The 24,719-nt window shown below is 32.2% G+C and overlaps 4 protein-coding genes across 4 annotated transcripts; all 4 read right to left on the bottom strand.

Moving 5' to 3' along the window:
• Positions 1 to 3,918: 3,918 nt before the first annotated feature.
• LOC107939928 (uncharacterized) lies at positions 3,919 to 6,481 on the bottom strand. The gene is made up of 2 exons (XM_016873318.2): positions 6,131 to 6,481; positions 3,919 to 5,623 (listed from the first exon to the last, which is right to left on the bottom strand). The coding sequence occupies exon 2, from the start codon at positions 5,588 to 5,590 to the stop codon at positions 4,109 to 4,111; it is 1,482 nt and encodes a 493-aa protein (XP_016728807.2). The 5' UTR covers positions 5,591 to 5,623; positions 6,131 to 6,481; the 3' UTR covers positions 3,919 to 4,108.
• Positions 6,482 to 7,696: 1,215 nt separating this feature from the next.
• On the bottom strand, positions 7,697 to 10,236 carry LOC107939929 (uncharacterized). Its single transcript, XM_041087736.1, has 2 exons — positions 9,875 to 10,236; positions 7,697 to 9,492 (listed from the first exon to the last, which is right to left on the bottom strand). The coding sequence occupies exon 2, from the start codon at positions 9,361 to 9,363 to the stop codon at positions 7,921 to 7,923; it is 1,443 nt and encodes a 480-aa protein (XP_040943670.1). The 5' UTR covers positions 9,364 to 9,492; positions 9,875 to 10,236; the 3' UTR covers positions 7,697 to 7,920.
• A 5,213-nt stretch (positions 10,237 to 15,449) lies between these two features.
• On the bottom strand, positions 15,450 to 16,765 carry LOC121214059 (uncharacterized). Its single transcript, XM_041087735.1, has 2 exons — positions 16,661 to 16,765; positions 15,450 to 16,574 (listed from the first exon to the last, which is right to left on the bottom strand). Exons 1-2 carry the CDS (start codon positions 16,756 to 16,758, stop codon positions 16,214 to 16,216), a joined length of 459 nt encoding a protein of 152 aa, XP_040943669.1. The 5' UTR covers positions 16,759 to 16,765; the 3' UTR covers positions 15,450 to 16,213.
• A 1,737-nt stretch (positions 16,766 to 18,502) lies between these two features.
• On the bottom strand, positions 18,503 to 24,151 carry LOC107939913 (WD repeat-containing protein 44). Its single transcript, XM_041087734.1, has 7 exons — positions 22,345 to 24,151; positions 21,509 to 21,599; positions 21,260 to 21,417; positions 20,358 to 20,409; positions 20,175 to 20,254; positions 19,991 to 20,084; positions 18,503 to 19,362 (listed from the first exon to the last, which is right to left on the bottom strand). The coding sequence occupies exons 1-7, from the start codon at positions 23,935 to 23,937 to the stop codon at positions 18,608 to 18,610; spliced, it is 2,823 nt and encodes a 940-aa protein (XP_040943668.1). The 5' UTR covers positions 23,938 to 24,151; the 3' UTR covers positions 18,503 to 18,607.
• Positions 24,152 to 24,719: the final 568 nt, after the last annotated feature.

Here is a 24,719-nt window from a genome sequence, read left to right as displayed (position 1 = left end):
TTATATTAATCTGATATGAAAATAAATATATGTATTTATTTCTTTAAATGTGTACAATTGAATCGAAATAAAAATTTTACATAAACATATGTACCACGTTTCAAATTTTGTGTATACACCTATACCAAATTAAAAATAATGTATCAAATCTACCCATCTCAAGTTTGGGCCTCGACCAGACCCTAATGAGCTCGCAGGCTTGACCCAAGTACTAAGCTCGAGGGGTAAGTGTGCAAGTTGATGTATCAGGCTTGGTCTCTGTATTATGAGGTTCAGTACTACGAGGTTACATTTTCATGAGCTTGGAACTATGAATGCACATAAGAGTAGTAAACGTGTTTACATGCATGAAGCCTACTTAGTCTATCTTATCGATGAACAATACCTTATCGTATAAATATATAGATCACATAATCTAAAAGACACACAAAAAAAACTCAAATGAAATAAAATTTAGGTATAAATTTACTATTTTATTCAAACATATTCTAATGCGATTGATAGTAACTGCTCCTTATCAAACATTCGTAAGCAATGATGATTCAAAGGGAGACAAGTGGTCCAACCCACTTTACAAGTCAATCCATCTTTTCTGAGGATGTTTTTGGACGCACCATCTTCACTCTTTCTTATCACTTTGTGTCGGCACGCAATGATTTTACACATAAATAATGGTTAATATACTTAAGAGGTCTCTCTATTGTAGGAATCTGATCAAATTAGTCCCTTTATTATTAAATAGATCAATTTAATCTCCACAATACTGAAAAGAATTAAGACCAAACTGGAATAGAATTTATATTTACTATTTTAAAAAATATCATTTAATGTTTGACAAAATTACTATTTTTTAAAGTTTTTATGTTCTATAAATGACAAAGTTGCATTTGAAAAAATAATATTTTTCAAGATATTTTTTATAAAATAAATGTTACCTCCATTACAATTTGGACTTATTTGATATTTTTTCAATAGTATAGAGACTAAATTGATTCAGTCCCTATAATATAGAGACCTCTTGGGTATTTAAACCCTAAAAAATACAAATATTTTTATCTCTAACTATAACCGACATAGATAAGAACCTGTTTGAGCCATAGACTTCGTATGCGTGTGTGTTTTTTCTTGCCAAACAAGGGGTAAATTTTATTATTAGTCCTTATACTTTTCAAATTTTTAAATTTCAGTCCTATTTCAAATGGTAGTAGTTAAATCCACTAGGTTAAATTCTTCTGCTAGTTTTGTACTATGCATAAGTTGTAGATTTAGTTTTTGTTCTCCAAATTGATCATTGTTAGAAGAGGCGACGGGGGGAGGGGGTTGGTAGGGGCTTTAGCCCCTCCCTAAAAATGAAAAATTCCAATTCAGTCTCACTAGAAATAATAAAATTTCAAGTTAATCATGGTAAAATTTCACTTTGGCGTCTCAAAATATGAAAAAAAAACATTATGTTTAGTCCCTTAAAAATGATGAAATTATAAATTAATACATAATAAAATTACATTGTGACGTCACAAAAAATTTATAATTCAGTTCCACCCCTAATTTTTTTTTTGGTTTCACCCCTACTTTTTAAAAACTTTAAGCCAAAACTAAAAATTCACAATTAAAAAAGTATAAGGACTGAAAAACAATAAAATTAAAATATAACAATAAATCCTAATAAAAAATTAACTATTAGCTTTGACAAATGGGACATATAGATAAGATGATACTTACAACACGGTTATGATCCCAAAAAAAAAAGAGCGCGTTAAATGATAAAAAAGTATACTACTTTGTTAGATGCCATACGTTACCTTATGGCCACACTTCAGCATCAACTGTCCGGTTTAATCCCAGTCGAGTTTTAAATATTTCATTTAAGTCATTGAGATGTTAAAATCGTTAATGTCAAGAATCTGTTATCAAAACTCAAACAATTTTTTTTCAATATTCAATACAGACCGTCGTTTGACTTGAATCTAATGTATATCCTTTTACTTGTAATGAGTATTGATCATCGAATTGTCGGTTGGAACTAAGTAGCCAGAATAAAAGCTTTTGAATAGTTTAGTGATCATTTTATAATTTTTTTAAAGTTAAGTGACCAAAACGTAAACTTAGTAATAGTTTAATGACATTGAGCGTCCCTTAGTTTTGGAACTCGACAACCTTTTCTAGTTTTAATTATTATGCTGATGTGGTACTATGATATTGTGTCGTATCATCACATTAAAAAAAGTTATGATGTGATACAATCTTGAAATATTACATAATCAAACAGACTAAAAACATATAAAACTTATCAAATTCAAGAACTAACGTGAACCCAAAAAAATTTAGAGATCAAAATAAAAAAAATATTATCAAATTCATAGATTAAACATGACCTTATCCTTAAATAAAACCCGAGACAATAAATTTAAATATAAATAAATGAAAAAAGAGAAAAAATTCTATCCCGTCCAACTACCCTGCTCGCGTTAAATTCTACCAAAAGTGTCGATTTAAGATAAGCTAAGCTAAAGGGACGCCATGCTCGACCTTAGTTTTTTAAACCAACAGGAATTTGCCCTCAAATTCCTACTAGTCATTAGCCATTAGCCATTGGCTGTATCATCAATTCACCTAAAACTATACATAGAATGTGGACTAATTCCCCACCCACCCACCATAGATACCTTAGCTTGTTTATTTTTAGTATCTCTTTTCACCCAAATTATCTATCATTTATACCTTTCTTTCCATATTATATAAAAAAGTATAATGACTTATTTGGACCTTTAACGTTATAAATAATATTATTTTAGTCATCTATTTAATTTTCTACTTTTTTATCAAATTATTTTAAAATAGATGGAAAAATTAATATTTTTAACTAAAGTGCCATACACGTGGATGACACATCAGTATTTAATTGATTTTTTTTAATTTTAAAAACTCAAGAAAATATAAAAAATTGAAAACCATTAAAATTATTTAAAATATATAAAAAATTATAAAAAAAATTAATTAAATGCTAACATGTCATCTACACAACAATCCACGTGCATGCTATGTCAGCAAAGTTAGCAAACATTAACTTTTCCATCCATTTGGGGTGATTTGATAAAAAAATATAAGTTCAAGGGTTAAAAGAGATAAAAAATTAAATAGAAGGTTAAAATAACTCTTTTTATAAAGTTGGAGGGCCAAAAAAATATTATACCTATATAAAATAAAAGGTTGTTAGGTGTCACCACTTTGTATGTTTTCATTGGTCATAAACAGTAAATTTGCCCTTTTCCATCACATTAGGTGGCAGTTGGACTTGGTCTTGTGTCATTGATTTAGGATTAAATTAATTATGACAATTTGAAATAATTGATAAAAGGATAAGGTCTAGGTCTCAAATTTTAAATATTTGTGCTTGAGTTTGACTATGTTTAAATAGTAGGTGAGTTTTGTTCAGATTTAATTTATTCTTTTTTAAAGAAAAAAAAGAGTCTAAAACAATTATAATTTTAAAGTGTTATCAATGTAGAAAAACAGTATTACGCTCAGCTATCAGTAGTGTCCATACTGAATCTAAAAACTCCCAAATCACTTGAAACTGTTTTAGCTATATGACCAACAAGTCAGCAACATTATTTTAAGCTCTCGAAACGTTAATGGTTTATATTCTTCTAATGACTTGAATATCATTAATTTTTTTTTCTCCTCTAAAATTATAATACATAATCACTTAATTATTCTAAGAAAATATAATTTTTTATGTATAATTTGGTACAATATCAACGCACTTGAGCCAAAAATAGGATAAAAATTGTGGACCAAAAAACAATTTACGTGTTAATAAAAGGACTCACCAAGTAATTCAACAATTTCTACCTTTTCATTAAAATTCAATAAATAAGTTTAATATATCTTTTACTAATGACTAAATATAATAAAATATGTCTGAAAAATCAAATTCTAATTACAGTCAAACAAGGACCACTACAAAGAAACATACGAATTAGTAGGGCAAAAATGGTAAAAAAATAAAATGTAGGACCCATATTTTTGTTTTCATAGATTACATTGTATGGTACAAAAGTCAGTAAAAACAATGCAGCACCAACCATAGTAACTACCCTTTTATAATTCATGTCAACATGAGATCATTCCCCACATGTTTAGGCCGAAGACAAACCCGGATTTCGTGTTCTTCGGGCACCATCCGTAATTTTGGAACCATAATCTCAAGCACAGAACCTGGCCCGTCGTGATATGCTTCTATGTCGGCATCTTCGGGGATTCGAGTTGACAATGGGATTTCTCTAACGAATTCGCCGGGAGGGCAATGCTCGGGAGAGGGGTCTGTAAGCTTTAACGTCCGGTTGTGTCGTTTGATGAACGGCATACCCGATGTGCTCAAACAAGATAGTTTTATAATACCATGAGTGAGTGTGTTCCTCCATGAGACCTTTACCCTTTGAAGATCAACAAAAGGCAAGCTGATAATGATCAAGTAACCGGCTTCGTCCTCGTAGATGGCTTTCGCAGCAGTAACAGGACCGTAACTGCTTTTCATTACCCCGCTGAAGTCGTTTAACCAGTGTGGTTCACTAGGATGAATTTCCATGTCCGGGATTCGGTCAGGAGGAGAAATGACAGGCAAAAAGCAATCATCGTCTTTCCTCCTCTTGTTGCTCACAAGTGATAAGTCTGTGCCATCACCGTACGTATGGCTCGATGATTGAGTAGATAAATTGAGTCCAGACCCGTTGAGCAGTTTCCTCGAGTGAGAATGTGGTATGTTCTTTATTATCTGAGGTCTCTCGAGCTCAAAATCAGTGTTTGGGAGGTTTCTCCATGAACTAAAATCACTAGCTTCGGGTGGAATCGTGAAGTTTAAATCCCTTCCGGTAAGCTCAATCCATTTCTTCCGATCTTCTTCACTGAGAGCCATGAGATTCGGTGATGGAACAAGTTCGATCCCGTGCACACACTGAGGGTTTGACAATCCTCTATAATGCTTCCGTTGCATCCTATGGGAACGGATAAATCCCTTATCGACACTAAAAGGAAAAGGACGTTCCCCTTGGCGAGAATGCCCATTCATGTAGCTTCGAAGTTGCATTTTACCTAATGCATTCTCGGGCTTCTCCTTGAAAACCCACATATACATATTCTCCATGTCGTGTTGAACCATGAACACATCCAACTTAAGATCCGATTTATCGAAACCAGAAACACCATTGCTATCTCGAACGATCTTAGCCTTGGATTTCTCATTCAAAGCGGGTTTGAAGTAAAAGCTAAAGAACAACCAAGCACCCCATATACTATCTACCCGCTTAGTGCATTTCCGTCCGGCTTTCGAGACTGGAAGGTAGCTCTCGGTTTCATAAGCTTGTGAACACAGCCCAACATCTAGAATATCGCACTGATCAGAGTTCCATGGCTGCTGTGGTGGAGGGCTACGCTCGGCAGATAATGGCAAATTGATATCCGGTGGCCGGGACAGAATAGATTGCCGATTCTTGTCTAAATCAAACTCGTCGTGAGCGCTCGAGTCCATAGATAAAAGAGTTGAAGGATGATGATTCTCCATTGAGAAAGTTGTAAGGAGAGAAGCTCCCATTTCAGCTTATGCAATTGGAGATTGTAATAATTGCTGCTTGTGGATTGAATTTTTCCATTTACCCCAAAAACCCCCCCAAAAAATTCAATAAATTATCAATCACCACATGATTTTCCCCTCAATCAAAACCCTAGAATTTTATTAAAAAAACATAAAACAACAATCCCCAGAAAAACCCACAGAAATCAACAACTTATTTTTTTTAAAAATCAAATTCAATAAACCCCAACTTATTAACAATATAACAAACAAATTGTAAAACATAAATAATTTTACCCTAAATTCTAACACAATAAATTTCCCCTAAAAAGCTGCTAAAGAAAGAACCCTAAAATCTACAGAAACTGAATCAAAAGCATAAATTCCATAAAAACAAAAACAAAAAAAAACCCAATTCTTATTTTTTCTTTACATTAAAAAAAATTACATCTTAAGAATTAAAAAAAAAGAAGACCCAACTTTGACAAAGCAAAATTAAAAAAAAAAACAGAGAAATTTCAAATTTCCTAGAAGAGAAATGAAGGGATCTTTAAAGGTTACCTTATGGGATAAGCATCGAGGAATCGAGATGAAGAAGGACCTTCATGAACGATTATAATGCTCAGCTCCACTAAATCATCATCATCCCCAACCTTACCCACCATTTTTTTTCCCTTTCCTTTATCTCTTCAACTATTTTTTTTAAATTTTAGTTTCTTTTTTATATTATGATACGTTTATATGCTTTTCCCCCCTTCTGTTCCTTCCATTTACTTGCTTTGTTTTGTGGCCAGCAAAGAGAAAACAGAGACGAAAATAGAAAAGAAAAAACAGAGGAAAATGAAAATAAAAAAAAAGTGAGCGATAATGAGAAGAGAGATAATTGAAAGGTAAGCCACCGTCTCATTATACAGAGGTTTATATCGTTAGTAAAAGCCTACACTGGATATCACCCATATTGATTATCGCCGTTACTTAACGGTAACGGTGCACTTTTCCTTTGCGCCACTTTTCTCAATACTCCCCCGTTTTGTTTATCGGTAAAATACATCTACCGTTACTAAATTTACTCAACTTCGAAAAGTTATAAATTGATTATTGAATTATTCGAAAGTTTTTATTCAATTTGTTGGGCTGTTAAAATTGTTATCGTATCGCTTTCTCTATTCGCATTGCCTACACCAATAGAAAGTTTTTTCTTCTTTCTCTTCTATAGTTTTGTTTTTTTATAAAAGAGCTTTCAATGTCACAAATTTAGAAACTAAAATCCAAATACTAACTGTTAAATCAAATTGGATCTAAGTATGTTATTCTTCTCACTAATGGGTATTACTCCACCGTATCAATCATCGAATCATTGCTTGGAGCTCGCTAGTTAGATTTACAAAAAAAAAACTTAATAGCTCAGCGACTTAAATAAAATTTTTTGAATAGTCCAATTACTTAAATGAAAACATTTGAATAGTTCAATGATTAATTTGAAACTTTTTGAAGTTTTAGTGACTAAAACGTAAACTTATTAATAATTTAATGATCTTGAGTGTAATTTACTCATAATTATTTTATAAAGATGTTGTGTGTTCTTAGTTTTTAGTTGGTTTAATATACTATGAGTTTAGTTTCAATGTTTAATTTCGTATTTAAGTTTTGCTTTAATGCTCACTTTGGTAAATAAGTTTTTTTAGTTTGATACTTAAAAGTTTTTCTTAGTCAAAATTAAATATCTAAAATTTAGTTTCAATGTTCAATTTAGTGTTTTACTTTTTTCTTTTGTCCTAATTAAAGACGTGCATTTTTTATTCAAACAACGTGTCCAATGATATTTTTTTGATACCTAAATTTTTTTAGTTTGATACTTAAATTTTTTAATTAAAATTAAATATTTGAAATTTAGTTTCAATGTTTAATTTAATGCTTCACTTTTTTCTTTTGTCCTAATTAGATATGTGCGACCAAAAAAAATTTTACAGGTTAAGTTGAGAAAAATTAACAAGTTCAAAGACCTTTATGCAAGGAGAGTAAATTATCTACTTTATAATAGAGGAATTAATTTGCCGTTTGATATTATTTTTGCACTAAAAGGACTAATTTGTTCTTTGATCTATAATACAAGGACCAACCAAGTAATTCAACAATTTCTACCTCTACATTAAAATTCAATAAATGTCTGAAACTACAAAACACAAGTTTAATATAATCAAATGCCCGAAAAATCAAATTCTAATTACAGTCAAAAATGGTAAAAGTATAAAACGGAAGACCCATATTTTTGTTTTCATAGATTACATTGTATCGTACAAAGGTCAGTAAAAACAATGCAGCACCAACCATACCAACTACCCTTTTATAATTCATGTCAACAGGAGATCATTCCCTACATGTTTAGGCCGAAGACAAACCCGGATTTCATGTTCTTCGGGTACCATCCGTAGTTTCGGAACCATAATCTCGAGAACAGAACCCGGCCCGTCGTGATATGCTTCTATGTCGGCGTCTTCGGGGATTCGAGTTGACAATGGGATTTCTCTAACGAATTCGCCGGGAGGGCAATGCTCGGGAGCGGGATCCGTAAGCTTGAAAGTCCGGTTGTGTCGTTTGATGAACGGCATACCCGTTGTGCTCACACAAGATAGTTTTATAATACCATGAGTGAGTGTGTTCCTCCATGAGACCTTTACCCTTTGAAGATCAACAAAAGGCAAGCTGATAATGATCAAGTAACCGGCTTTGTCCTCGTAGATGGCTTTCGCAGCAGTAACGGGACCGTAAGCGTTTTTCATTACCCCACTGAAGTCGTTTAACCAGTGAGGTTCACTAGGATGAATTTCCATGTCTGGTATTCGGTCGGATGGAGGAATGACCGGCAAATAGCAATCATCGTCTTTCCTCCTTTTGTTGCTCACAAGTGATAAGTCAGTGCCATCACTGTCCATATGGCTCGATGACTGAGTAGATAAATTGAGTACGCTCTTTATTATCGGAGGTCTCTCGAGCTCAAAATCAGTGTTCGGGAGGTTTCTCCATGAACTAAAATCACTAGCTTCGGGTGGAATTGTGAAGTTTAAACCCCTTCCGGTAAGCTCAACCCATTTCTTCCGATCTTCCTCACTGAGAGCCATGAGATTCGGTGATGGAACTAGTTCGACCCCGTGCACGCATTGAGGATTTGACAATCCTCTATAATGCTTCCGTTGCATCCTATGGGAACGGATAAATCCCTTATCAACACTAAAGGGAAAAAGACGTTCCCCTTGACGAGAATGCCCATTCATGTAACTTCGAAGCTGCATTTTACCCAACGCATTCTCGGGTTTCTCCTTGAAAACCCACATATACATATTCTCCATGTCGTGCTGAACCATGAAAACATCCAACTTAAGATCCAATTTATCGAAACCAGAAACACCATTGCTATCTCGAACGATCTTAGCCTTAGATTTCTCATTCAAAGCAGGTTTGAAGTAAAAGCTAAAGAACAACCAAGCACCCCATATACTATCTACCCGCTTCGCGCATTTCCGTCCAGCTTTCGAGACTGGAAGGTAGCTCTCGGTTTCATAAGCTTGTGAACACAGCCCAACATCAAGAACATCACAGTGATCGGAGTTCCATGGCTGCTGCAGCGGAGGGCTACGCTCGGCAGATAACGGCAAATTGATATCCGGTGGCCGGGACAGAACCGATTGCCGATTCTTTTCTAAGTCAAACTCGTCGTGAGCACTTGAATCCATAGATAAAAGAGTTGAAGGATGATGATTCTCCATTGAGAAAGTTGTAAGGAGAGAAGCTCCCATTTCAGCTTATGCAATTGGAGATTGTAACTATTGCTGTTTGTGAATTGAATTTTTCCATTTACCCCCAAAAAAAGGGCCAAAAATTCAATAAATTATCAATCACCACATGATTTCTCCTCAATCAAAACCCTAGAATTTTATCAAAAAATCAAAAACATAAAACAACAATCCCCAGAAAAATCAAATTCAATAAACCCCAACTTATCAACAATATAACAGACAAATTGTAAAATATTAAATATTTCCCCTAAATTCTAACACAATCTATTGAATATTTGCCTAAAAGCTGCTAAAGGAAGAACCCTAAAGTCTCCAGAAACTGAATCAAAAGCATAAATTCCATAAAAAAAAAACAAGTAACCCAATTCTTATTTTTACTTCAAAAAAAAAAGAAACAAATTACGTCTTAAGAATTAAAAAAAAAAAGACCCAACTTTGAGAAAGCAAAAGAACAAAAAGAGAGAAATTTCAAATTTTCTAGAAGAGAAATTATGGGATCTTCCAAGATTACCTTATGGGATAAGCATCGAGGAATCGAGATGAAGAAGGACCTTCATGAACGATTATAATGCTCAGCCCCACTAAATCATCATCATCCCCAACCTTACCCACCATTTTTTTTCAACTTCTTTTCTCTCTTCAACTTTTTTTTTTAAATTTATTTTCTTGTTTATATAATTATACGTTTATATGGTTTTTTCCCCTTCTGTTCCTTCCATTTACTTCCTTTGTTTCGTGGCCATTAAAGAGAAAACATAGAAGAAAATAGAAGAAAAAAACAGAGGAAACAGAGAAAAAAAAGTGAAAGAGATTTATAAGAAGAGATAATTGAAAGGTAAGCCACCGTCTCGTTGTAGAGAGGTTTATTTCGTTGGTAAACGCCTACACTGGATATCACCAATATTGATTATCGCCGTTAATTAACGGTCACGGTTGACTTTTCTCTCGCGCCACTTTTCTCAATACTTCACCGTTTTAGTTTTTGGGTAAACTACACCCAAGGTTACTAAACTTAGTAAGTTTATGTTTTAGTTATTCAATTTAAAAATGTTACAAAATGATCACTGAACTATTTGAAAGTTTTTATTAAAGGCATTGAGCTGTTAAAATGATTGTTGTTTGGCCTTCTTTGTTTGTACTGATTGCAATAATTGAAAGCTCTTCTTTCCCTTCTCTTCTATAGTTCAATTTTTTTAAAATATATACTGAATTAAACATTATCTGAAATAACAAAATATCTGAAACAACAAAATCAGGGGAAAAACCATTCAGTTTCTAAGAAAAACACACAACAGATGAACCAATTTCCTGCTTTCCCTTTTTTCAAATCAGTATTAGTTCAATTTGGTGCCTTAATCCAAAGTTGCGAACCAAAATCCAAATAACTTTTTCTCTAGTCTCCAACACTGATTATTAGATCGACTTGGATCTAAGATATGTTCTTTTACTCGTTGATAGGTACTGATCCACTACACCAATTATCGATTCGTCACTTAAAAAGCTTACTAGCTGAACTTTACAAAAAAATTTAACAATCCAATGACTTAAATAAAAACTTGAATAGTTCAATGACTTAAATGAAAATTTTTGAATAATTCAATGACCATTTTGTAATTTTTTAAAGTTGAATGATCAAAATGTAAACTCACTAATAATTTAATGACCTTGGGTGTAGTTTACCCAATTATTTTATAATGATGTGACGTGTTCTTAGTTTTTAATTAGGTCGATATACTATTTAAAACGTGAATTTGGCTTCAATGTTTACTTTAGCACTGAGTTTTTTCACTTAAATACTTGAGTTTTCTTTTATCAAAATTAAGTACCTAAATTTAACTTCAGTGTTCAGTTTAATACTTAACCTTTATTTTATACTAATTAAGTACCCACATTTTTTATTAGAGTACACATGTCCTAATGATATCATTTTATAAATTTCCTTAAATGTATTCCAACAAACAACAATTAAGATTATTTTTTCAAAAAAAAATTATATTTTGTTTTTATTAAATCCAATATAAATTATGCAATTAATATTATAGGTTTTGATCATAATTGTTCTTTCTGACATAAAGATGTCTCGAATTACCCATAGCCCCTCCCCAATCCATTAATAAAAGGATAATACACTTCAACAAACTCAAACCCACGCCCGCTTGTATTGACAACAATACCTATACAAATCGAGCTAAGACTAAATCGACAAAACCTTTTGGTTTTTAATGGTCAAATATTAAAAAAAAAACAAGTAATTTGGGTTGCTTCCAATAGTTTTTCTCAACTAATTTCTATCAAATTGTAGTTCCAGTTTTTATTGAGAGATACTTACTTTTCTACTAAAAGTAATAAATCGTTTCTGGTTCTGTGTTGGTTCGTGATTGTTTGAGCTTACACTCAAAACACTTCGTGATACGAGAATAGTAGAGAAGGTCGTTCGATTGAAAATCGAGAACGTCTAGGATCCGTCTCGCTCAAAGCACATATACTTTTCAAGAAAAAAATTACTATAAATATCACAAACTTACTCGATTTTCTAAAATTTAATTTTTCACTGTGATTGAAAATCATTTTTCTAAACCAAAATGTTCTAACAACAAATCATATGGCTAAAATAACAGGAAACTTGAAACTATCATATAATTAAATATATATTTTTTATAAAAAAAATATCGATAAACTCAAAATGATACACCAAAATAGATCGATAACAATATGCACTATTCCTGATAAAAAAAAATACATCCATCGATACAATGCCAATCACCTTAATTCTATCATTACTTGAAAAAGCTCAAACTATGTAGGTGGGAGATGTACTTAACATTAAAATTAACCCAAATCAAATTTAAGTCACTAAAGACCTCTCGTCTCCATAGAGTCTAATAGCTTGTGGTTGAAAAAAGAAAATAAATGGGGCTTCATTGTTTCGTATAATGACTTATTGGGTGCTGCTGCTGAATAATGGACCATCTGCTGCACTACTAATTTTTTGGACCACACTCAACATTCATTGCCTGTTTCCATTTTTACGAGTGATACGTTTTTTTCTGGATTCTAGTTAATGTGCTAGGGTTTATGTATAGTTATAGCTATGATTACGATAGCTATAAGTACAAACATGTGCTATAATTTTAAATATTTTGATTAATCAATCATTCATCAAATTTAACTTTTATAAACAAAATTTTTTTTGCATATAATAAAATTTCAAAATCAATTTTATTCGGATTATATTTTATCTTTTTTTATTAAAATAATGAATAAAGTAGTTTTTGCATATTAGTTCGAAGAGGAAATTAGTTCCTTCTATTAAAATTTCATCTATGGTGTGTCTTGTGTACCTTATGCTGACGTACAGAAGTTAATTTTTGAGTAAAAAAGATAAAATGCAATTTAACTTTTAGTATATCCACAAAATTTCAAATTTCAAATTTAAAAAGAAAGAAAAAAAAGACCCAACTTTGAGAAAGCAAAAGAACAAAAAGAGAGAAATTTCAAATTTTCTAGAAGAGAAATGAAGGGATCTTCAAAGATTACCGTATGGGATAAGCATCGAGGAATCGAGGGATGAGAAATTAATACTTTAGTAAGCATTTTCATTAAAAAAATAATTTTACTCATTTTAAAATATTAATGTTTAAATTTAATTAAAAAATATTATCCAAATTAATAAAAATATATAAAAATGGATAAACTATAAAAACAGTCACTTTTGTTTGCCTCATATTACATTTTAGTCATTTATGTTTAAAATGTTACATTTTAGTCACTTATGTTTAAAATGTTACATTTTAGTCACTTACGTTATCGTTTTGTTACGACGTGATCACTTTACCATTAAGCTTCATTACCTCCCTAACGATGATCCTACGTGGCAGTCTAAATGGGTTTTAAAAATGCCAACTTAGGTGTCCTACGTGGCAGTTCAAACTAAATTTATTTAACAACTAAACATCCAAGTTGGCATTTAAAACCCATTTAGACTGCCACGTAGGTCTGCCGTTAGGGAGATAACTGAGTTTAACTGTAGAGTGGTCACTTCGTAATAAAACGATAACGTAAGTGACTAAAACGTAACATTTAAAACATAAGTAACTAAAATGTAATCTGAGGCAAACAAAAGTGACTATTTTTGTAGTTTATCCTATAAAAATTGAAGGTTGAATTTATCATTATATCATATAATATCTATAAATATTTTATTTCTTAGTTAGTGCCCAAAATCAAGCATCATCAAAAATCATTACAAATTTATAAATGTGACACATTGTTTGTAGGATGTTTGATAATTTGATTTCCATAACATTAATCAATAGGTGGTTGAATATATATTTGTGCCTAAAAACTACAAAGAAAGACTCAATATTTTGGCATAAAACAAAAACCTTTAAGATGGTGGATACTTTTTTTTGAATAATCTCATTATAGATTCTGATCATATCTATTCTTTTTGACACAATGCTTAGAACTACTCATAACATCTCCCCAACCTAAAAATAGGAGGATAATGCGCTTCAGCACAGTCAAACCCACGTCCTCCTATATTGACAACAATAGTTATGTCAATCGAGCTAAAACTCAATCGGCTAAGATGTTGAATACTTAATTGCATTTAATTAAGCAGAAGAAATTTAAACTTAATAATTGAAACAACTTATATAGAGATCTATGATTGGTGGAATATGGGGATCCTATTAGCCTCATTCTTTACATTTTTTTAATTCCTCCTTAACAAACAAACAAACAAACAAACAAAAAAGCAACATTATAGTCCATATCAAATGAGTTGAAGAACTCTGTTCCAATTAAAGTCAATAGTAGAAGAATAGTTCTATATGATTTAACTTGTGTTGTATGGTCCGTACCACAGAGGTGCCCCAGTCCAGCTTTATGCTTTGGCCCTTCACCCCCACAGATCTATTTATTTTGCCACTGTATTTATTTTTTCAACAAGTGAGAGATTTGCGTCACACAATTATATGGTAGTTGCTTATTTATTATTAAATTCAAATTGCAATAACTATTATCAACCATTTCTTCTTCTTAGCATCAGCAAGTCACTGATGCTCGAGCAAAAAACTGCCGACTTTCCTATATCTGTTTTAAGCTCTTTTTATCTTTAATGGAGTTTTAAGTTTAATAACATGGAATTATTATATAATTCAAATCAATCATCATTCACATATATTATAAATGTCTATAAACTTTATTTAACAAATCTCAGAATCAATTGGGGACGAAAATTTTTGAAGGAGAAATGTAACGATTCGATTTTTATTGGTGTCGAAAAAATCAGTTTTGAAACCAAATTCATTAAATCGAACCGTCCATAATTTTTAATTAAGCAGGTACGAAGCAAGCACTGAATTAATTAGAGCTATTCGAGAGGTTGAATCAAGAAAATTATGAGTCAAATACGAGATTAAAAAACATAATTAATTAATAATTAAACATATCAATTAAGTTAGTATAAATGGTATGAGGGTTAAATTGCATAGTGATTCAAATGAATAGAAAATTGATTAGAAATTTTATAAGTTGTTAATAAGCTAGTAACCAAGTCCTTGGAAATAAATATTCCACAATTAATATTATGGTAGTGGAATTCCATGGTTTTCTCCACCATTATTCATTAATCAACATTAGAAAACATGATTAGTGATAGATTAATGATTTATTAACTTAATTAAATCACTAATTATATATATATCCTTTAGTGGGAAAGAGAGAATGAACATTAGTTTTTATTCTCTTCCTCTCCATTCGGTAGCAAAATAAAGGAATAGAAAAAGACTTTTGTTATGATACTTGTTATTATCAGTCCAAAGCCCGAATGAGTTCGGGTTGGATGTCATTGCCCGAATGAGTTCGGGTTGGATGTCATTGAGCTCGCATGATAATAGCAGACTAAGCTCGCATAATAATATGTGTTCACAGAAGGGGTACTTATATTATCCTGTAAAATCACACGTGAAATCGCATATAGGATCACATAAATCCGTTTTAAGTCTAGAGTATGATACGTGTTGATATGCATGAAACTTACCTAGTACGTCATATCAATGAACAGCACTTATATCATATAAATAGAGAAGCCTCACCATCTAAAAAGGACAGAAATAAATATTCAACAACTTTCATTTTGCATTCGATACAAATTAATCGACCTCGATGACTTTTATGGAATTTTGATCATCTAAGGTTAAGAATTCATGCTAATGTGTTACATTTCTTAGTTGTTGAGTTTTAATCAAGTTGCCATTAAAGAATCGATGAAATTAAATTTCAAAGAGATTGATTCATGAATAATGAGCTATTATAATTCGTTTCAATTATTAGTTCGATGAATGGTTAGTTGACATAGTAAAAATAATAGCAAGTTTCTAGCCATTGGAAGCCTGCTTTAAATTAGGCCGGAATAGCCCATTAAAGCAAGATCAAGAGTGGATCAGTGATGGTCTAATTCGTTCCCCAGCCCTTGTATTCTTTAAACTTTTGAAATTTAGTCTAATTTTAATTTCATGAATTCAATTCCTTACTTGTTTGACTTAAAAATTAAAGTCCAATTGACAACCTTGTTAATGTTAAATTCATGAAATTAAAAGTAGACTAAATTTCAAAAGTTTAAAGAATACAAGGGCTGGAGGAAGAATTAAACCATAACTGATCCTAAAACTTGTAGATTTTGGTTTTCTTAAGATTCAAAAATGTTAACTGCGAAAGCAAGAAGAACAGTGAAAGAGATAATGAGGAACCTTACCTTTTGATCAAATCTAGCGCGCGAATTTCTTCACCAATTTTCAATGAACTAACGAACCTCAGCTGAATCTTTTTTTGGATTTCCAGATCTTCAATGCTCGAATTTCTTCAACGCCGTTTTTTTTCCCACACGCTGAAACGGAGAACCGATCTCTTCATCTCCATCACTGCCATCTCTGAGCACATCGAAATCATCGTTAAGATCAATGGCTTTGTTTCTCCAGCTGCCTCCGTTAGAGTTCCTCGAATCCTCTTCCACGAACACCTTAAGTTCATCAACAGGCCACTCAAATCCCTTAAATTTCGTCTCCAATTTTGCCTTCTTTGAACGGCTTATCCTGGACGAGATCCCTGCTAGAATGACCGGATCTAAATAATCTTCCAGCCTTTTTTTAACCGTTCTTCCGCTCTGTTTCGAATTCACTTTCAATGCCAAAGAGTTAGAACCTTCCCTGCAAAAAAAAAAGGAAATTTTGCAATTAAATCAAACGGGAAATTCAAAGCCGCTTTGGATAAGCAGAGAGGTAAGAGAAAGTACGGAGGAGAATGAAGCGAGGCAGGGCGGAGGAGGCGTTTTTGGATATCTTCTACGGTGGCGAGAGGACTGGAATCTTCAAGCCTTATGCTCTCTGTCATACTTTCGCGCCTTAAATTCAAACCAGTTAATCGGTTACAAATACTTTCTAAGCTGCATCAGGTTTATAATTTTGGTTAAAATATGGTACAAGTCCCTGTATTTTTTTACATTTGAAATTTAACCTCTCTACTTTTATTTTCAAGAATTTAATACATTTATTTTTTAGATTTTAAAATTCAGGTTTAATTGTTGACACTGTTAAAACTCTTCTAATAAATTCGCTAACATGACATTTTAAAATAATAAAAAAATTATTCGATAGTCATGTAATAAAAAAAATGACATTGCAATGAACCTGAATTTAACAGAAAAATTTTAACGATATTAACATTTGGACTTACATTTTTAATTTTGAAAAGAGAAGGGACTAAATTTCAAATGTAAAAAAATTTCAAAAATTTTGAGTATATTTTAATCTTTTATACATCATCTAATTTATATTATATGCAAATTAAATATGTAATTCCATAATATAAGTACTAAAAAAATTAAATCGTTGTTTACGTTTAAAATTTTATCAGAAAATTAATAATTATAAAAAAAATATTTTTACAATGAAAAAAATAATATGGACGAAAATAGGTTTTGGATTAATCGTTACAAATATAAGTAACTTTTTAGACAACATTTGATAGTCACATTTCACGTTGAGCTGAACCAAATCAACTATATTATATATTGGTGACATACATGACTCAATCAGCCTAACTCAACTCATAGACACCATTACGATAAAATAGAGGTGTTTAACTTCGGTTTGCCCGGTCGGTCTGACTCACTTTGGGCCAAATTTCTGTGTAGATTTTTCAAAATTGGATTAATCAACTTGACCCATTATATAGTCTATGAGGCTTTGGTTTAGTGACAAAGTTGAATCTTGGGGAACTTTGAAATTTCAAGTTTGATTACATTATGTGTAGATCATGTACGAGTTATCACTACAGATTTATTTTAGTTTGTGAATCTTGTATAAGCATATTTTGAATATTAATCTAATTTTAATTTGTGTTAATTTTAATTATAGTTATTAAATGTATTAATTGTGATTGATTTTACTTGTAATTTCTTTAAATAAAAAATTATTACATACGACGATAAAACTACAATGGAGACCTTATATTAGAAGTCGGATCCCGTTCTACTCCCTCTATTCAAAAAATAGGCAAAATGAGTCCCTATACGTTAGACCAAAGAGAAAATTGGTCCTTCTGATAAAAGTTTCATCAATTTCTATTGTTAAGCGATGACGCATTACTATCTAGTTGCTTGAATTAGTTCCTCCATGTAAAAAATTCCATCCATTTCACTGTCTATTAAAAATTCCATCAATTTCTGCCGTTAACAATTTCATCCATTTTGCTTGAATAAGTCTTCATTGTCAACCTGAGGTACATGTGGCACGTCAAGTGTCATTGTATGATTGCTCCATTAGTCACGTAAGCACTTAACAATAAAACTGGTTGGGATTTTTACCAAAAAGACCAGTATGCTCTTTGATTTAATATACAATAATGAATTTACTCTTTTGTTTTTAGTAAAAAAGGTAAAATGCAATCTAACCCCGACCTCCACGGTATTTTTACATACAAACATTGAAATGAATTATAATTTTTTTTTTGAAATTCAATTAGATGAAACAATTTCACAAAAAGGGTTTGATTAATTTCTTTTAAAAGATTAAAATTTACATTAAAAAAGCCAATTTTGCAATGTAATTCAATTCTCTGTCATGCAAAAAAAAATTGTTAGATTAAAAGAAAACAAAACCAAAAATAAAAATAAAAATAAAAATAAAAATAAAAAAGCAAATTTGTTTTTCGATGCTTTGATAAATATGATTATACAATTTTAGAGGCGACTAACTCTACGTGGTAACCCGAAATTTTGGTAAATCCTTATTTCGCCACTCAAAGTGGCCGTCACAATTACTAGTCCCCAAGCTGCCGCATTGTGTCCGTGACTGCTGACATTGAACCACGACCAAGGCGACGATCCTATGAAAGAAGATATCGATGGTGAATCACCGTATCTTATTGAACCCGAAGCCCGGTTCGAACCTGAAGAGTTCAAGTTGCTGGCACCGGAAAGAGTGGAAGACCTTGACATCGATGATGTTGATGTTGATGATGATGAATCATCATTTGAGACCGAACTACTTCGACTTGAAGCCGAAGCAGTGGAAGACCTCGACATCGAATCGGCCATCTCACCATCTTCGTCAGTTATAATTTTGCCTAGATGGTGGTTGCTCTTCTTTTTCGGAAGTGGCGGGAAGGGCAAAATTTTCTTGTTATGATCATTTTTAGTCGGGGATTCGCCATTGGGAACTTGTAAACTTTTGGGGTTCCGTTTCAAATGCGATGATACTGTCATTGACAGGGGCTCGCTTTTGATAGTGCCTGGCCATGGGATTGCTACCGAAACGTCTTTGCATGGGAAATATTCGTGGCCTCGTGCAGTGATCACTGATCGTTTTCCGGTGCCGGTGTTCCGAGGCTCTTCGGTTCTCCATATGAAAACCTGAGAATCTTCACTTGCACTTATCACATATGTTCCATCGGATGTAAACGTAGCTGCAATTTGACTGTTTGTATTTTTGAACCCTGATCACAAAGAGCAAGTATTATCGACCAGAATAAACTTGTTGAACTATGTTACTTGGAGTTGGGCATACGCCTGACATGGAAAAAATTTAGGTTGAAAAAATTCAAGCAAAAATCAACTATCTAGTTGAATTAACTTGTTTATGTTCACAACCATGGTAAATATAATTAACCAAAATAAACTCGTAGAAGTATGTTTACTTAGAGTCGAATATGTATTCAATATAAGGATAACAATAGAGCAGGGTGGGAGTGAGTACACAGTAAATATATTGACAAAATAAACCTATATGAAGTATATTAGTGAGAAATTCGTAGTGTCGCACGGGTTTTGTTAGCCTAGTCCATCAATTCTCGATCTAATCAGACCATTTAATTCAAATCTAATAAATTATTAAATAATCATAAATATTAAAAAAATATAAAATTTACCACTAGCTTAATCGGTTTTTTAGCCTAATTTATGCAAATAATAATTCACAGATCAAAAAGTTTTTTTATCTCAAGATTGACATTAAGTTCTTTCTTTTTCAAAATTTTTATATGATTTTAAAGCATCATATTTTCATATCCATATTCTGATGCAACATTGAATACAAATATCAAACAATAAATAGTCATGGGGTACCTTTAAATTTATAAAAGACTTCGGGACCGTCCAAAACTCGTATTCGGGAATCGGCAGAAGTGATAAGTAATTCGGTTGGATTAATCGGACAATACTGCTTGATATTAAAAACAATTATAAACCGTTAATGCATCAAATATAAATTCTAAAAAAAAAAAGAGTTGAAGGTACGGAATGAAATTACTTGAAAACCAGTGATCTTTTTAGCATTGTCTTTCTTCTTGTTTTGAGTGGTGATCTGATCTAATTGAGTTAATCTGCAATCTAAATCATCAATTTATTTAATGATGAGAAAAATAAAATTTAATTTCAATTAAAAGCTATTTACGAATATATGGATTAAAAGGAAAATCAGAGCAAACCATACCCTCAGTACTGTATACTCGACAACTGCCTTTATGTGTACCAATTATGGCACCCTTCATTAATGAAAAACATATTCATAGTTTAGAATGTGAATATATTACAAAACCTCAATTTCATACATATATATGAGTGGAGTTTTTAAATTTCACAAATAGAATTGTCAATTGATATGTGCATTGTTGTTAATACAGGAAGAAGTGAGTTCGAGTGCGCTGAAACGCATTATCCTCCTATTTATGGGTTGGGGAGGGACTATGGGTAATTCTAGGTATTGTATCAAAAAGAATAGTTATGACAAGAACCTATAATGAGATTGTTCAAAAACAAAATTCACGAAACTTTTATAAACATTGCTCAATTAATGTAATTTTGAAAGATTGACAAACAATGGGTTATGTTACTTGGATCCGAATATGGAAATATGCCTATTAAAAATAATTAAATAAGATCAAATTGGAATAGAGTTAACATTTACTGTTTAAAAAAATAAAATCAATTGAACTGCAATTGGAAAAAATAATTTTCAAAATAATTTTTATACAGTAAATGTTAACTTTGTTACAATTTGGACTTATTTAATTCTTTTTAATTATATAAAAACTAAATTAATCTATTTAATAATAGAGAGTCTAATTTAATCTAGTCCTATAATGTAGGGACCTCCAAAGTACTTTTAACCATTTTTAATATTATGATATTAAATAACTACTTAACCCAAAAGATTGTATACGGAATGAGCTCAAGTTCAAGTATATAAATATTTATGTTGAGTTGAACATCAACTTAAATAATAGTATTTGATCGAATTAGAATTAAATTTTAAATAGTAAATTCAGATCGAACTCGAGCTCAAGTAACTCGATACAACTCGAGTTTAGATATTTTAAGAAAAATGAAAAATACCTGACCATCAGGAGTGTAACAGACAGCAGTAACCATTTCATTAATGTCAGTCCAATCAACAACTTGCCTCTTTGGTATGTTCCAAATCCTAACTTTTGTATCAAGTGACCCACTTATGAAATAATCATCATCCATTGGATTGAAATGTATGCATGTTACTGCCAAATTAAATTAAATTAAATTAAATTAAAAGGGACTGATTTGTAATTTGATAAACTTTGAAGTTAAAACAAAATGAAATTATCTTACCATAATCATTGTGGGCAAATAATTTTAGACAGCTCTTGGTATCCAAATCCCATAACCTTACGGTTTTGTCCATGGAAGACGAAAGCAATTGCTGCAAAATAATGAAACATTCGAGAATTTTAATAAAAATATTAAACTCGAAAAATGTGATTCGGTTTTTTAAAACATTACTAAATACGAAATAAAAATACCATATTTAAAAAATTAGAAGATAATATGGATGGAAATAGACTGGCTTAGGTTAATTATTATAAATAGAGATGATTTGGATAAAATTTGAAAACTTGGTTGGATTAAGCTTGAGAATAACGGTAAGCAAAAATCGGCTTTATCGACTTAACCAACCAAATCAACTTATTTTTAGTTGATTCGATTATATTGGTTAAGAACTAAACAATTAGTTAAAATCGAATAGATCGATTATTCTCTTGCATTTGCTTGTAACTTAAATAAAATTCGACCCAACCTAACACATGCATATATATATACATGTTATAAAGCATGATAGAAGTATCATGAAGATATTTGTATTAGGAGACGAATTACATTTTGTCCCCTCTGCCAAAATAGTAAGCAAATTATTCCATGTATGTTAGATTAAAGAGTAAATTAATCTTCTATTAAAAATTACATTCATTTCTACTATTCAAAATTAATCATTATGCGTCAATATAAGGTACACATAATATGTCACGTCTCACTATATGGTTATTTTGTCAATCAAATCAGTTTTTAATGGTATGAGTCGATCAGTTTATTTTTTGATGTAATGTGTACAGAATTATTTAAAAGATTGAAAATTTTAGATGGTTAATTAAGAATGGTTAGAATCATACCTGGGATCTAGACCAAGACAAGTCCAAAACATCATCCAAATGTCCTTTGAAAGAACATATCGGTTTATCCGACAATGAAAACACAGTTTCCGGCGCATGAACATAGTTAGGAACTTGATTCCCTTTTTTACTACTCGACGATCCTTTTCCTTTCTTCTTTTTATCTTCCGGCGACGAACACGCTTCATTCATCGGCTTCACTTCACATTCTTGTACTTCCCATACATATATCATCGTATCTTCACCGGCGCTAGCCAAAAACCTGGCGTTGGTACTGAATTTTATACTCCAAATCGACCCTTCATGAGCTTGAATCTCTTGACATAAATGTAAAGCACTCAATTCCTTATACGATTTCCCCGTTTGTCGAACTTTCACCCATTGATTATTATTACTATTTCCGTTGTTCTTCTTTTGATCGACATTAAATAAATTTTGTTCCTTTTCTTTTTCACCTCTCAACGTCATCGAAGTTGCCACCCCTTTGATGCTTTTCAACACGGCGGCGCCGCGCTTTTTGCTTACTTTCAAGCTCTTTGAAAAATAAGAGTTGAGTTTCCGGTCGCTGCCGTGTTGGTTCGTTACCATGCGGTTAACATTTTCATCACGGCTCATTAAATCTTTAACCACCGGCGAATACCCTACCGATTTCTCGAATTCATCCATTGTTAATTGTTTTCCCGTTTGGATATCGCTCAACTTGTTCCACATTCCGTCTTGATCGAACTCGTTGACGATGAATTCTTTCCCGTTATCCAAATTCTTGATTAAGAAAAATGCTTCAAAGTTGTTGTCCGAAAAAGCCGACGTTAAACCGTCGTTTTGCTTCGTCGAAACATTGTTATTGTTGTTGTTGTTGCTACCACTACTCGCCACGGCGGTAGCATCTTTAGTTGAAGCTTTCTTAGCGGTTGCTTCTTTGTTAGGATACGATTGTGCTCTGGGTGTTGACATTAATGACGAAGTTCTCCTCAAGCTTTGTTTCGATACCGAACCGAGTAACTGTTTTTTTCGTTTCTTTTCGATCGAAAGCAGCTCCATTTCGCCGTCGGATCGAGATCCGCCCACCGAACCAGAACGTGGCTTGCTTTCTTTCGAACCATCTTTCTTGTTCTTCTCATCTTTAGAATCAGTTGTAACCGTAGTTGTAACTTTGGGTGGTGGTGGTGGTGGTGGTGGTAGTGTCGTCCGAACCGAGCCATTAAGTACCTTATTGGTATCTAAATGTTTGAAGCTTAAAAGCTCTTTGTTAGCGGATAAGCCCATCCCTTGAAATAATTGTTGTCTACGGTGCTTTATGGACCCGGGAGATGACTTCCATATATCGTAATTAGGCGACATTGGTGGCATTATTGGTGGTGCCACTATTGGCGGTGCGACTGTTGCCACCGCCTTTGCACGATGGATGGGTGAGCCATTGGACGAGAACGAATGTCGACAGTCATCGAAATCATCGCTATCTTCATCGGTCAAGTCTCGAGGCACGGCGGAGGATACTCGATTACTAGGTTCAAAGAACTCATCATCATCGTCACCTAGGCCATCCCAATTCATGGTCATGGTTTTTCTTCGCTCTAATTTGCGAGGCTCCATTTTGGGTCATTTGATAGAAAAAAGAAGAAGAAGATAATTTCTTTTTTCAACGACAATAACAACAAAAAGGAAAAAAAGGTTATCACTTTTGAGGTTGAAACATAGGTTTTTGATTCAACAGTTCTTTGTTTTTGTTTTTTTTTTCCCTTTAGTTTCTTTTGTTTTCTTGGGAAAGTGTTTGGGAAGAAAATTGGAAGGAAAATTGAAGGATATGGAAGAGAGGAAAAGAAGGGAAATTATCGTTAATGAAAAGGAAATTGACCGTCAAATAGGGTCGTTTAGTTTTGACATTTTTAATGTTGGTTTAATTTTGTCTTTGATCCTTGTATCTTTTTAATTTTTATAATTTAATTCTTTTACTTTGGTTTAAAAATTAAAATCTTATTGATAATACATATACAAATTTAAATAAAGTCAATTAATAGTGTTATCAGTTAGATTCTTTTATACTAACAAGTATTGAGTGCAGTGGTAAAACACATTGCACTCTTAAGAAGAGAGGCGACATTATTAGGAGGGGCAGCCAAGAACCTTGATCATAGACTATTAAATAGACATGAAAAATTAAAAAAAAAAGATTCTTTTATACAATGCCTAAACTACCCATGACCCCCAACCCCTAAAGTAGAGGATATTACGTAGTTAAGTGCATTCAAATCTACGTCCTCCCAATTATTGCAACAACAATGATACTCAGTCGAACTAAAACTCAATTTTTTAAATCAGACAAGCAAAGGACTAGGTTTTAGAAATTAAAAGCAAAGGGACTAATTTTAAAAACT

The sequence above is a fragment of the Gossypium hirsutum genome, chromosome D01 (genome assembly GCF_007990345.1).
Source record: "Gossypium hirsutum isolate 1008001.06 chromosome D01, Gossypium_hirsutum_v2.1, whole genome shotgun sequence".
Lineage (NCBI taxonomy): Eukaryota > Viridiplantae > Streptophyta > Magnoliopsida > Malvales > Malvaceae > Gossypium > Gossypium hirsutum.
This window is presented reverse-complemented; position numbering and strand designations above follow the sequence as displayed.